Genomic DNA, 14,026 nt, shown 5'->3' with positions numbered 1-14,026 from the left:
ATATGTTATTTCAACTTATCTTCAAAACAACTCCGTGAGGGCACCTGGGTGGCTCAGTCGGTTAAGCATCTGCCTTTGGCTCAGGTCATGATCCCAGGGTCCTGGGATTGAGCCCCATCGGGCTCCCTGCTCAGCGGGGAGTCTGCTTCTCCCTCTACCCCTCCCCACTGCTCGTGACCTCTCTCTCTCTCTCTAACACACACTCTCTCCCTCAAATAAAGTTGGTTAGGCGACTGCCTTCGGCTCAGGTCATGATCCCGGAGTCCCGGGATCGAGTCCCACATCGGGCTCCCGGCTCAGCGGGGAGCCTGCTTCTCCCTCTGACCTTCTCCCCTCTCATGCTGTTTCTCTCTCTCTCTCTCTCTCTCAAATAAATAAATAAAATCTTTAAAAAAAAAAAGTAAAATCTTAAAAAAAAAACTCTGTGAAACAGTCAGATGAGAGATCTAGCATTTTTAAAGGTAGAACACTTTTTGAATTGGAAGAGATTGATAAAACTCTGCTTTTAATGGTAATGAGTTTAATGGCTCTGAGTTGAAACTAATTAGACAAGGAATATAACCAAACTTGTCAAAGCCATTCCCACCGTGACCACCCATGGCAGCCACCCCTACCCGGACTATCCCAAGTCAACTCCCATTATAGTTCTGAAGAGTTACAACCCATTCTACAAATATTTGTACATCCAAGACCTCAAAACCCAAGGTCTATGGAAAGAAAAAAGGGGGCGGGGGGCAGTCATCTCTCTCTTTGACCTTGCTTACTGCCCTCTTCACAAAAAACAAAGTAAATAGCTCTCAGTATGCTAGAATTTAATAAGGCTCAGACTCCTATAAAAAGAAATGGGTTGTTCTATATTGTTAGAAGCTTTAATAAACTCAGCTGGGTCTTAATAATTACAGAGCGTGCAAAAGAGGAAATGCGAGGACCACTTACGTAGGATGTTCGTGATGGGGTTACTTCCTATACATGAAAATGGTATTTATCAAGACTTAAAATCCTGGGGAGGGGGGGAGGCAGATTTTAAAGATCTAAGAAGTCCTAACCTAAACAAATTGGCTTATGCATCTTCTAAGGGATTCAGATCTTTCATATTTAAAGTGAGGCAGTTAAACAAACTACCTAGTTCCATCAGCTATGACTATCTCATCATGTCCCCGGCTACCCTGTATTTACATGAAACAATCACTTCAGCCAAAAGCTAACCAAGCAGCACCTGGGTTACACCTGTCCTACAGCTAACACTTTTGAGTAGAGCCACTCTTATTATTGCTTGGCAAAACAGATATATAAACACACACCTGTATACATACACACGCGTGTTTATATGTATAAGTTTATACAACACTCAACTACCTTCTTTATTTGAGGTTTCTTAAAATGACGAAATCAGTAACTATTCCCTCCTTCCCTAACCACTACATGGGATAATTATCATTTAATCATAATTAGATAGTAATAATTAGAACCTAATACTTGGAATTTGAAGGTTTTCTATTGCCAGACACCATTCTAAACACTTCACACCAGACTGCCCAGGTGCATACTCTCTTCCACCACGTATCCTTGGCTGTATGACCTTAACCTCCAGGAACCAGTTTCTGCATCTGGGAACTGGAGGTAAGAATTCCTTAAATTCCCACATCCACCTGAGGAGTAGGGCCTTCACTATGTCTGTTACGCAGATGAGGAAACAAGCAGGAACGAGTTCGACAGTTTGCCCCAGGTCTCACAGCTCCTAAGTGGCAGGGCCAGGACGCTTACCCAGCCTACATGCTTAACCCCCACATCATCCCCACCTCTGCCATTCACAGAGTAGCACAAGAGTATCAATGGAAGACCTTGGCCTTCCCCACTTCTCCCCACCTCCAGCTTCATCTAGAGCTAGAGGGTCCTTGTGTGCATGTGAATGGAAATACATGTGTACCCATCCAACCTCTGTCTACTTCGCCTCCACTCCTGTGCCAAAGACCGCCCCTTGTCCACTCTCCAGGCTGAAGGGTACTGGCCACTGGTGGTGTGGCCTACACTCTGGAAGATGGGCCAGGGAGAAAGAGCTGTGTGGAACCAGACTTTGAACTAATGAAAGCAAGGAATTCCAGAGCCCCGTCCTGCTGTACAGAAGGAGGAACATGGGCGCCAGGCTTGGGTAAGCACAACCCCTTACCCTCATGGACTCTTTGACCTGTGGGATCTGAGGCCCCAGGCAGAAGAAGGCCACACAAAGCTCTCTAAAGCAGGGACCTCAGTTGCCAAAACCAAGGGCAGTACTCTGCCTCTTGCATGACACATAAGGTGACAGTCTCCACTCAACAGACCACCTGCGGGGGAAGGCTGTTCTAAATACTCACTGACAGAAGGTCTGAATTTGAATTAAGTCCAATTTGAATTAATAATATTGATACTCTATATACTAGTTCTTCAAAAACTGTACAAAGCTTTTAAGACATCCTCACCAAAACTCAGTAGAATATCAAGAATGAATGTTATGCATCCCATTAGAAAGGCAACTTTGAATACTATTTAATAGGACCATGATTCTACTTTCTCAATGAAAGCCAACCCTTGAGACTTTGGATACTGTACTTGTCAAGGGCTCCCCTGAAAAATGTCTGCAATGACCATTTTCAGTAGCTTAAAAAACCGAAAGCATTAATCATGATGAAAAGGGGTCCTAACTGGGGCTTGCTCCTAAATGAGAGCTGTCCACAGAACAAATACAACCCTAACAAAAAGATCAGAAATGGAGATTAAGGTTCATCCGGTTCATGTGAAGACCAAATACCAAAAACCACAGTTCTGTATTTCACTGTCTCTGGGAAAATATATCTACATTTAGAGATTGCTGGACTCATGAAAATAACATACTTCAAAGCACCTTATCCCCTACTATCAGAGGAAGCTAATCACCCGAGAAAAAGAACGAATGGCCACTCACCCACTGTGAGGATTGCCTCCGACCGCGTGGTGCCATGTTCATTCGTAGCTTCGCAGGTGTATTTTCCAGCATGTTCCTGAGTGACAGCCTGAATGTGCAGAGAGCTTGAGCCAGCTCGGGACATGATGAGGTAGACAGGCTCCAGGTCAAAGCCCCCGGGTCGTAAGTGGGATTTCCGGGATTTAGATCTAAGCACTTGAGATGGATGGCTGGTTATCAACCCATGCCTGTGGTACCAACGCATGACAGGGATTGGCACTCCAGTGGCATTGCAGGACAAAGTAACAAAGTCTCCATCTACCACCTGTGCACTTGCTGGTGCTGTAATTATAACTGGCTTGAGTCCACCGCCTATTAAAAAGGTAATTCACACATAAAAAGAGTAAGAACACTGTTGTATCTACAATGCAAAATTATGTCAATTCATCTTACTGCATAAATGTTCTCAATGTTGTGCCCACGTAGCAGTCTTAAATGCGTCTTTTATACACGTGTTTCTTAACAGTGTTTTGTTTTGTTTTTTTTATTGAAGTATAACAGACATATAACATTAGTTGCAGGTGCACAACATCATGACTCAACATATATATACACTTTGTGAAATGATCACCACAGTAAATCTGGTTACAATCCCCTAAGCAATGTTTTACATTTACAGTATGGAGAACACATTCATTCACTGAAATAACAGTGTCTGCAAAGTCACGTGCAAATAGTGATACAGTAATGATAGTAATAATTAAAACAAAGATATCACTTCTTATTAGTTCCCTTCTCAACTTTCAGCAAGTAAAACTGTCCATAAAAAGTAGAATTCTTGGGGCGCCTGAGTGGCTCAGTTGGTGAAACATCTGCCTTCGGCTCAGGTCATGATCCAAGGGTCCTGGGATCGAATTCCACATCGGGCTCCCTGCTCAGTGGGTTGCCCGCTTCTCCCTCTGCTGCTCCCCCTGAATGTGCCCTCTATCTCTCAAATAAATTTTTTAAAAAAGTAAAATTCTTCATTGTAGGCTCCTAGACATTTCCTACTTAGACTTCCGGTCCTTTAGGAAAAAAGGAATGTATATAAAGGAATCTGTTGAGAGCTTTCCACTATGTATCCCCTACACATCCAACCACTGTAAGTAAAGAACATGTGAAGCCAAAACCTCAGACTTGAAACATGAAAACAGTATGAAATAGCATAAAACAAAATAATACTCCTTCACAAAAAAATAGTTAATCTGGGGGAAACATCTGATTACAAAAATCCTGGGAGAGAAACCAGTTCTAAAAGCTGATGAACGTTTTTCTTGCCATATACATGAACCACACTTTTTTCCCAAACTATAGTGATGCCAACTCTCTTTCCTTTTGGTTCTAGGTATTCATTCTCTGGAGGTCTTCTTTTTCTTTTTTTCTTTTTTTTTTTTAGGATTTATTTCTTTATTCCAGAGAGAGAGCACACGCACAAGAGGGAGGAGGAGAGGGAAAGGGAGAGAGAAACTCAAGCAGACTCCGTGCTGAGCACAGAGCCAGACGTAGGGCTCAGTCTCACAACCCATGAGATCATGACCTGAGCTGAAACCAAGAGTCAGGCGTTTAACCGACTGTGCCACCCAGGCGCCCCTGGAGCTAATGTGAAGTGCACCTACAGTGGAATATTAATTACAAATGGCATTTTCTCCAGCGCACCCTTTCCTTCCTCTAGTCCTACTTCCTACATTTGACAAAACCGTGCATGATTAGATTTCTGAACTTTTGCCAATCTAGTAAACGTTAAGATTTTGTCTCACTGGTAATAAGCTGTACCTCCCTGAGTATTAATGAGATTGAACATCTTTTCACCTGTGTCACTGATATTTTTCCTTCTTTGTGAAATGCCTTTTGTACATTTTTCGATTGGGTCATTTATCTTTTTGGTAGTGATTCAGAGTTTTTGTACATTCCAGATACTGTTCCTTTATTAGTTCTACATGTTATTAGTATCTTCTCACAGTATATTGCTTTTCTTTTCATTTTTAATGCTATCCTTTAATAACAAAGATGTTCTAATATCAATGTAGTCATATCAATCTTTTTAAAAAAAATTAGCTCAAAATGTCTTAAGTTTTGAAGCCCAATCAGATAGATACTCAACTATATTTTTTTCAAAAATCCGCCATCTCGAGGCACCAGGATGGCTCAGGCAGTTAAGCATCCAGCTCTTGATTTCGGCTCAGGTCATGATCTCAAGGTTGTGAGATCGAGCCCCACATCAGGATTCATGCTCGGGAGGAGTCTACTTGGGATTCTCTCATTCTCCTTCGGCTGCGTCCCCCGCCCCGCCCCACTCATGCTCTCTAAGTAAATATATAAATAAATAAATTTTTTTTGGTCATTTGCCTTTCATAGATAGGACTTTAATCTACCAGGAATTTGTCTGTATACATTATGGGCTAGAGATTTAATTTCTTTTTGTCCAATTTGACAACTAATTATCCCACATCAAAACTTGAAATGGATAGCCTCCTCTTGGTGATCTGCAATGCCATCTAAGTCAAGTCCTTGGGTGCAAATGTCTTTGGCTGTCTCTGTCTCGTTCTAAGAGTCTATTTGTTCCTGCACCAATACGTCATATTTTAATTACCACAGATTTCTGTATACTAATGTCTGTAAAAACAAGTCCCCCATGTTCTTTTTCTTCTTTTCCTATGTTTTAGCTATTCTTGGGCCTCTGCTCATCCATATAAATTTCAGAATCAGTCTGTCAAGATCCTCAAAGTATTTTGATAGGATTTTAATTGAAATTGCATGAATCTACAGAAAAGGGTTTGAAAAGACCTGACAGCTGTCTAATACTGACTTTGGGTATCTACCAGCTGGTATACCTTTCCAGGTTACCTAGGTCTTTTTAATGCTGCTAATATTGAAAGGTGACTTTTTTAAATTATATTTTCTGTTTGTTGCTGGTTATAATGATTAATTTCATGTGTCAGCTAGACTGGGCGAAGGGATGTCCAGATAACTGGGTGTGTCTGCAATGATGCAGCATTAGAACTGGTGAACAGAGTACAGTAGATGGCCCCATCCAACATGGTGAGCACCATCCAGTCTGCTGAGTGCTCTATAGAATGAAAATGCAGAGGAAAGGTGAATTTTCTCTGCTTAAGCTGATTCATCTTCTCCTGTCCTAGGTCACTGAACATCAGTGCTTCTGGTTCTCCAGTCTTGGACTTGGGTTAAGACTTACACCATCAGCTCCTCCTCCTCCCCACAAATAGATTACACTACTGGCTTGCCTCCTTCTCCAGTTCCATAACCATGTGAGCCAATTCCTGTAAGAAATCACCTCTTCTTTGTATTTTATATATTCCCTTGGTTTTGTTTCTCTGGAGAAACCTAATACACTGTTATGTAGAAAGACATTGATTCTTGCTTGTTGGTCTTCATCCAGCCATGCTGCTAAATGTTTTTATTATTTCTAATAATTTGCCAGCAGTTTGAGAATTCTCTATGTTGGCAATCATGGCAATTATAAATTAATAATGATTTGGTTTCTTTCTTTCTTATCCTTACATAGTATATTTTTCTTGTCCGTCTGTGCTGGTTAGAATCTCCAGTATGATGATAAATAAAAGAGATTTTTAAAGAGAATCTTTCCAATATTTCACCACTAAAAGTAATGTTTCTTGTAAGTTTTTGTTAGATACTTTTTATCAAATTAAGAAAATTCCCTTCTATTTCTATTTTTCTAAGAGTGTTTAACATGGATACTGAAATATGTCAAATTTTTCTGCCTCTATGGATATAATCATATTATTTTTCTTTTTTATTCAATCAAAAGGATGAATGACACTTTAAAATTTTCTGACAGATTCCTGGGATGACTCCTTAGTCAAGATATATTTCCTTTTCTTATATGTTGATGACTTGCTAATATTTTATATAGGATTTTTGCATCTATGTTCATAAATGAGGTTGGCCTTCGATTTTCCTTTCTTGTGCCATTCCCTTGTGATTTTTAGCATCAAAATCATACTGCCTGGAGAATTCCCATTTTTTACTTTTCTCTGGAAGAGTTTGTGTAATATTTGGGACGGTCTGTTACTTGAAAGTTTAGTAGAACTCTCCATAAAACCAGCCAGCCTGATGTTTTCTCTGTGGGAAGATTTTAAAACCCTAATCAGTTTCTTTCTGATAGTATAGGACTATTCAGGCTTTTTCATTTCTTTTAAGTCACAGCTTTACTAAGTTGTATTTTTCCTAAGAATATGTCCATTTCTGTCTATAGTTGTAAAATGCTGGCATAAAGTTTATCACAGTCTTATTACTTTCCATCTCTACAAGACTTTTACTTTTTATTCCTATTATTGTTTATTTGTATTTTGCCAAAGATTCGCCCATTTTCTTAGATTTTACAAAGAACCAACTTTTTTCTTTATTGATCCTCTCTCCCTCTTAATTTTCTATTCAATTGATTTCTGCTCCTATCTTTATTATCTCTTTTCCTCTACTTTCTTTAAATCTCTTCTGTTTTTTCACTTAGCTCACTAGTTTTTAGTCTTACCAGTTTTCTTTTATAAGCATTTAAAGCTATACATTTCCTTCTAAGTTCCATTTTTGCTATATCCTACACGATTCGATCTGTGATATTTTCATTACCAAAGTATTTCATTTTATTTTATTTTTTAAAAGATTTTATCTATTTATTTGACAGAGAGAGACACAGTGAGAGAGGGAACACAAGCAGCGGGAGTGGGAGAGGGAGAAGCAGGCTTCCCGTGAAGCAAGGAGCCCAATGCAGGGCTCGATCTCAGGACCCCGGGATCATGACCTGAGCCAAAGGCAGACACTTAACCAACTGAGCCACCCAGGCACCCCACCAAAGTATTTTAAATTTCCATTATAGTTTTTTTTTTAACTCCACTATTGAAAAGTATAATTTTACATTTCCAAATACATGCCAATTAAAAATTGTTTTTTATTATTAACTTCTAAAATAACTGCATGAAGGTCAGAGAACTGATCTGCATGACAATGATTCTTTGACATTTGAAATAGTTATAGACAAAAGATTGATTTCCTAATATATAAAGAACTACCAATCCACAAGAAAGAAGACCAACAATCTAATTTTTAAAATGGACAAAAGAAAATGAACAGTCAATACACGGAAAAGCAAATTCAAATGACTCATACACATGAAAAGAAGCCTAATTCACTCATAATGGAAGAAACATAGATCCAAAGGTACTTTTTTTTAACCTACCAGACTGGCAAAGATTTAAAAAACAATTGACAACACCCTGCCTTGGTAAGGATAGGAGGAGACAGGCAGTCACACATCGCTGGTCAGTAAGAATATAAAGACAAGTGACAATTTTGCAGAGCAACTCGGTGGTATCTACCCACATTATCAATGCAACCTGCTTTTATTCAGCAAGTTCATTTCTAGGAATTTATTTTACAGATATAAACACCTGTGCAAAATAATCTCTGCAGAGGGACATTCACTATAGAACTCCTTAAAATGGCAAAAGATTAGAAATAGCCATCAATAAGGTACTAGCCAAATCATTAAAACCATATCATGGAATACTAATAATCAGCAATTTGAAAAAGGAAGGAAACACTCGTTAATACAGGAAGATAGCCAAGATATGTTAAGTGAAAAATTCAAGATGAAGAACACACCACCATTTAGGGGAAAAAAACAAACAGATGTTATTAAATGCACACAGACATGTTATGTGTAAGTGATCATAAATGCACATACAAGGATATTCAAGAAACTGATAAAACTAATTAGTTCTAAAAGCAATATGGTTGTCTGGGGAATAGGAATGAGAGACTTTTACCCCATGCCTTTTAAACTACATAGTAACTATTAAAAAAAAATAATTAAAAAAAAATTCTTTAAATGAGGTTGATCTTGCTTCATCATGGAAATACTGACCTGCAACTAGAAAGGAACGTGGGAAATAGGCATTAGTTCTGTTATGGCAATAGGATTATGCCCTTTTAGTGAAAATGATTTAATTTTTAACCAAAACAAAAGCCAACTGTAAAGTGAAACTTCATATGATTGTAGGACCCAAAAGCCTACCTTTTTCAATTTCAAGTCTCCCAGTAGACTGTATGAACCCAATCCCATTATCTGCTACACACTGATACAGTCCCGAATCTTCCATGGTCACACCACTGATTTTCAATCCGTTTCCTGCAGTGAGATGTCGTGGGGAAGGATGAACAGGCTGTGCATTATGGAACCAGGTACGGTTTGGAGTTGGGTTCCCGTGCACCTCACAAGTGAATTGCACTGTGGCGCCCAGAGAGACAGTCTGATCCTGCAGTCCTTTAGAAATCGAAGCATTTTCTGAAAATAAAACATATAAATCAAACTCGAGCCCCTAAGAGGTACCTTTTTAAATTATCACACGAGACACAGAAAATCCTCCCTCTACTAGTAACTAGTTGAAACCAAATTGCATTGTTCACTCAACATTCTCCCATCTGCTGTGGTCATCCAGACAAAATTAGAAATGTATTCGAACTTTCTTCTAATTCAATAAACCCTATGTTACTAATATGTCATTGTCTCTTTTTCTAGATCTCTCCACCCACTTAATTCCTGCCAACACACACACACACACACACACACACACCCTTGGGCTTCTCTGAGCATTTGATTCAGGTGATTTCTTTAAAATAAATAGTTTCCCTGGATTTCACACTAAATAAGAGCCAAAACAGAAGAATGCTTATTTGCAAGTTAAATGCTTTCCATGGTCAGTTCTGCCTTAAGGTTAGACGGATGCTTTACTATCCATCAAGTCACTTACACCTAGACAAAGTAAATCATTTACCAACATTTGTAACATATCCCCAAATTATTTGACTATGCATATTAATCTAGACCTGATTATCATTGCACTTTAAAGTTCACCTCCCATACCCTTCCCTGCTTCCCATGTTACCTATGTCAGGCCATTGTTGCAAATGAACACACACAGAAGTCTATGAAAACTATCTTTATTATGAAACCACTTACTACCTACTTTTTCTGGCTTTCATGAAAATCTGGTTTTTTTTAAGATTTATTTATTTATTTGAGAGAGTGAGAGTGAGAAAGAGAGAGTACATGAGAGGGGGGAGGGCCAGAGGGAGAAGCAGGCTCCCCGCCGAGCAGGGAGCCCGATGTGGGACTCGATCCCGGGACTCCGGGATCATGACCTGAGCCAAAGGCAGTTGCTTAACCAACTGAGCCACCCAGGCGCCCCTTTGAAAATCTGTTTTGATAAAGGAAAATATTTTCTGCTGCTAGACATGACAGCGACGTAGGTAGCTGGAAGAAAGAAAGGAGAAGCTTTGAGATAAAGACTGTATATTTAGAATGTGGGTGGAAATAATGCAAATTTTATGAGCCAGATACAGTGAAAGCATTCCAAAAGGGAAAATAAAATGACACCGATCTTTTTATTTTATTTTATTTTATTTATCCACTTGACAGAGAGAGAGAGAGAGAGAGAGAGAGAAAGCACAAGCAGGGGGAGGGGCAGAGGGAGAGGGAGAAGTAGACTTCCCGCTGAGCAAGGAGCCTGATGCGGGGCTCGATCCCAGGACCCTGGGATCATGAACTGAGCCGAAGGCAGACACTTAACCGACTGAGCTACCCAGGTGCCCTGAAACAGATTTCTTTTTGAGATGACATCTTTTAGTCAGTACTCTTAGTTACTACTACTGGGTCCTACACACTGATACAGCCCAGAATCTTCCATCCTACCGAATTCCCGTCTCTTTCCTCCATGTCATTAGGAAGGAAGAACAAGCTCTGCATGACATAACCAGGTTGGGGGTGAGGTTCTCACGAGCATCCCAGGTGAAATGTTCTATGCCACAAGAAATACTGCCAAATTCAGCGGCCTTTAAAAAAATGAAGCTTGTTCTGACTACTGGTATAGGTGTTTCTAGCTAGTCCCTGTTTCATTTGTAGTTCCCAAATAGATCCTCTATTCTAGCATCAGTTAGACCAGAAAATTAGCCTGACTTGAAAAACAATTTAATAAGTAACATCTTACCAAGTACATTAACCATGTAAGTCACATGTTGTATGTCTCCAGACTTGTTTCCCACTATACAAGAATAGTTTCCCGAGTCCGTTGGGTCAATGCTATCTGTGGCAAGATGAGAATACAACCTTCTCCAGTTGCTTCCCCGCAGAGCGTCCTGACCATCCTTCAGCCAGTGCACTTGAGAAGCTGGGACCCCACTCACCACACATTCCAGGGTGACAGGGCTATGAGAAAGGACAGCTAATGCCTGTGACAGTGTGGGGTGAAGAATATGAAAATCCTCTGAGGAAGGGCCTGGAAAAAGAAAACAAAAAATTTTTATAAACTATTCACTTCCAGTCTCTTCCTTAGCAAACCTGTGAGCCTTCCCATCTTCCCATTTATTCTTCTTTACACTACACAGCCCTACTCGTTAGCTAAATCATTTTTAGTTGAGAATTAAAATTAAAACACTTTGTGACCCTTGAGAGCTATTTCTGAATTAGCAGTTGAGAAATGTCGAATTTTTGACAAGTCCAGAAACCACTATTTTGTTGTGCTTTGACTATTGGTTCTATCTCAGTTCAGCTACCATAATCTGTAAGAGAAAAGATATATATTTTTTTTCATAATTCACAATTAGCCACCATTTTGATTACCAGGGATATAAAGTTATATTTTCTCTATAATTTCTTCTTATTTGAGCAAAGGGTCAAGTTCTCCATGTGCTTTCCACTCTGTCAATCTTGACCAAAATTCTCTTCTAAAAATTCATTATCTTTTAAAAACACGTACAATACCATTCTATAATGCATTTATGTATTTAATTTTTCATAAGACTCTCTTAGGATAAGCAAACAGGATCTGAAAGAAAAATGAACGCTGCTTTCCCAATGTTTTATAAGGAATGCTTCTGAGGACTCTTCCTAGTCACAATTATTCTCCCAAATACTTACGACTCACAAGAAGCTTTCGGCCAATGGGTTCAACTTTTAATTCATGTGTGACAGGATTAAAAGCTGCACATTTATATGATCCCTTGTCCTCTAAAGATACATTCAAAATCTGAAGATTCCCTGATGGAAGGATTAAGTAATTCTCTGAGGAAAGAAAAGAATGCAGTTAGGCCTCCGTAAGGAGGACACCAATCAAAACAAATGAAGGGTGATAGTTGTGCTTTAAATTTAGATGTAAGAATAGCTGCAAAGAAACAATTGGGGAAAATGTATTAAGTGAAAGAAAGGGAAAGTCGAGGCAGGGGAAAAAAGAAGTCAACAATACTAGAGGAACAAAAATCAAACCCAGCAGAAACATCTGACAACAGATCATTTGTTGAGAACACTGAAAACACAAGCATATTTAGGAAAAGATACAATGACCGTAGCTACCGTCCTGAGCAAACTTCCACCTACAGCACTGACCCCCCAGTGTCCATTTATGTCTATCTATTCATTTTTTTCCTCAACAAATCCTGCCAGCGAGGGCCCAGCCACAGGTGCTACACCAATCAAGAAAGCAAACAAAAGCCCCGCACTCATGCAGCCAGCATTCCAGCGTGAGAAATGGGGGTGGCAGAGAAAGGGGTAAATAAGATACAAGCAAACAAAAACATGTATAACACCATGCCATGAAAATTAAAAAAAAAAAAAAAAGGCCAAGTAAAGGGGACAGAGAGCAACAGGACATATTATTTTAGATGGGGCCGTGAGGGAGGTCTTCTCAGAAGAAAAAATATCCGAGTGGAGACCGGAATGGAGGAGGGAATGTGGGGTTGTAATCACATCTACAATGTAGCCGTTTGTCCTCGTCTCCGCTTGACTTCCGAGACTTACGCATGTTTTTGGTATCCACAGTCACTAGCATACAGAGCTCAAAAGTAGGTGAAGGACATTTGTTCCGTGGGTGTCACTGGTTTTTTGTTTTTTGTTTTTTTTTTTTGTAAAAAGTCTCACCTGTGGAATGTTTCAGCCACTTTCCCCGGATTTTATAGCGCACCTCAGCCTTGGGGTTACTATCTGGTACCTTGCAGCCAATGAAACCAGTACTTTTTTCTTCTGCTGTAATAACGTGCTTTGTTGCTGAACCAAAATCACCAAGAACTAAAAGAAATAAGTAAATAAGTAGATAAATAAATAAATGCAAACTTGAACTCTCTCTCCCAAAGGAAATTTAAAGCCAGAAGCCACATGGGCAAAATGACCATTGGTAACAACTGATCCCAGTTCACAGAGTGGCGTGATATTTTTTATCTCAGAAAGTAGATGGGGTAGGGGTGCATGGTTGAGCGCTAGAGCTAAGTCATGGCACCCTTTTCCAGAGGTCACTGCTTCCAGGAGACTACAAGAAAAGCAAGCAGCTCTTAAAAACATCAGCATCTTAAAAACACCTTAAAAACTATAAAAATATAGTCCTTCCCATTCTGTCAGGATAAACCCTTTTCAAATCCAGTCCCTCATCAAAACACACTTTCCTTACGCATCTTTATTCTGTGGGTAGCTACTCACATTGCAATAAAATGGTTCATGGGAACGAACCTAGGACATCGAAAACCCAAGCAGTGTATCGTTTCTCTCTCAGTTCCTCTCACTACTACTTCCAGTTCACTACAGATGGAGCCGCTTTATTATCTCCAAGGCTGAAAGTCTTCGGCCGCCTGCCACTAGGAATTCAGCCTTCCAGTGCGTGTCCTGAAGCTGTCCATGGGTCATAGCTTTACAAAAACATTTACTCTTCTCAGTTATGACAAACTCACGACTCCTGGGGAATCCAGATTTGTTCTGTAAATAGGGGTGCCCTAACAAAGACATTTTCCATTACTGGAAGCCCTCACCATTTGAAAGGCAGATGGCTCAAACCTACTGAGAAAACCACCACATCCAGATTTTCCATAAGTTCAATACTCAACATTCCTTTCTCTACGGTCAATTATTTTTTTTCCTGCTTCGTTAGCCTGGTTTCAATCACATAAATTAAAATCATTCAGTAATCAAAACAAATAAGACAGTTAGATATGAAAGATAAAGGACGGCATGAAACAACTAAGTGTCTAAGGAGACAACAGCTTTTTTGTTGCTGT

General features: G+C 39.6%; 1 protein-coding gene across 1 annotated transcript in view; it reads right to left on the bottom strand.

Annotated features, from left to right (window-relative positions):
• The window catches only part of CDON (cell adhesion associated, oncogene regulated), a 59,303-nt gene that overhangs the window by 42,754 nt on the left and 2,523 nt on the right, over positions 1-14,026 (bottom strand). Inside the window, exons 3-7 of the mRNA XM_028125950.1 lie at positions 12,903-13,049; positions 11,907-12,050; positions 10,978-11,265; positions 9,006-9,275; positions 2,939-3,289 (exon numbers count right to left, since the gene is read on the bottom strand). Of these exons, the coding sequence (XP_027981751.1) occupies positions 2,939-3,289; positions 9,006-9,275; positions 10,978-11,265; positions 11,907-12,050; positions 12,903-13,049 (1,200 nt within the window). The remainder of the gene's footprint in view (positions 1-2,938; positions 3,290-9,005; positions 9,276-10,977; positions 11,266-11,906; positions 12,051-12,902; positions 13,050-14,026) is intronic.

Source organism: Eumetopias jubatus, unplaced genomic scaffold, assembly GCF_037043125.1.
Source record: "Eumetopias jubatus isolate StellerSeaLion01/CBP00866 unplaced genomic scaffold, mEumJub1_p1.0 scaffold_13, whole genome shotgun sequence".
NCBI lineage: Eukaryota > Metazoa > Chordata > Mammalia > Carnivora > Otariidae > Eumetopias > Eumetopias jubatus.
This window is presented reverse-complemented; position numbering and strand designations above follow the sequence as displayed.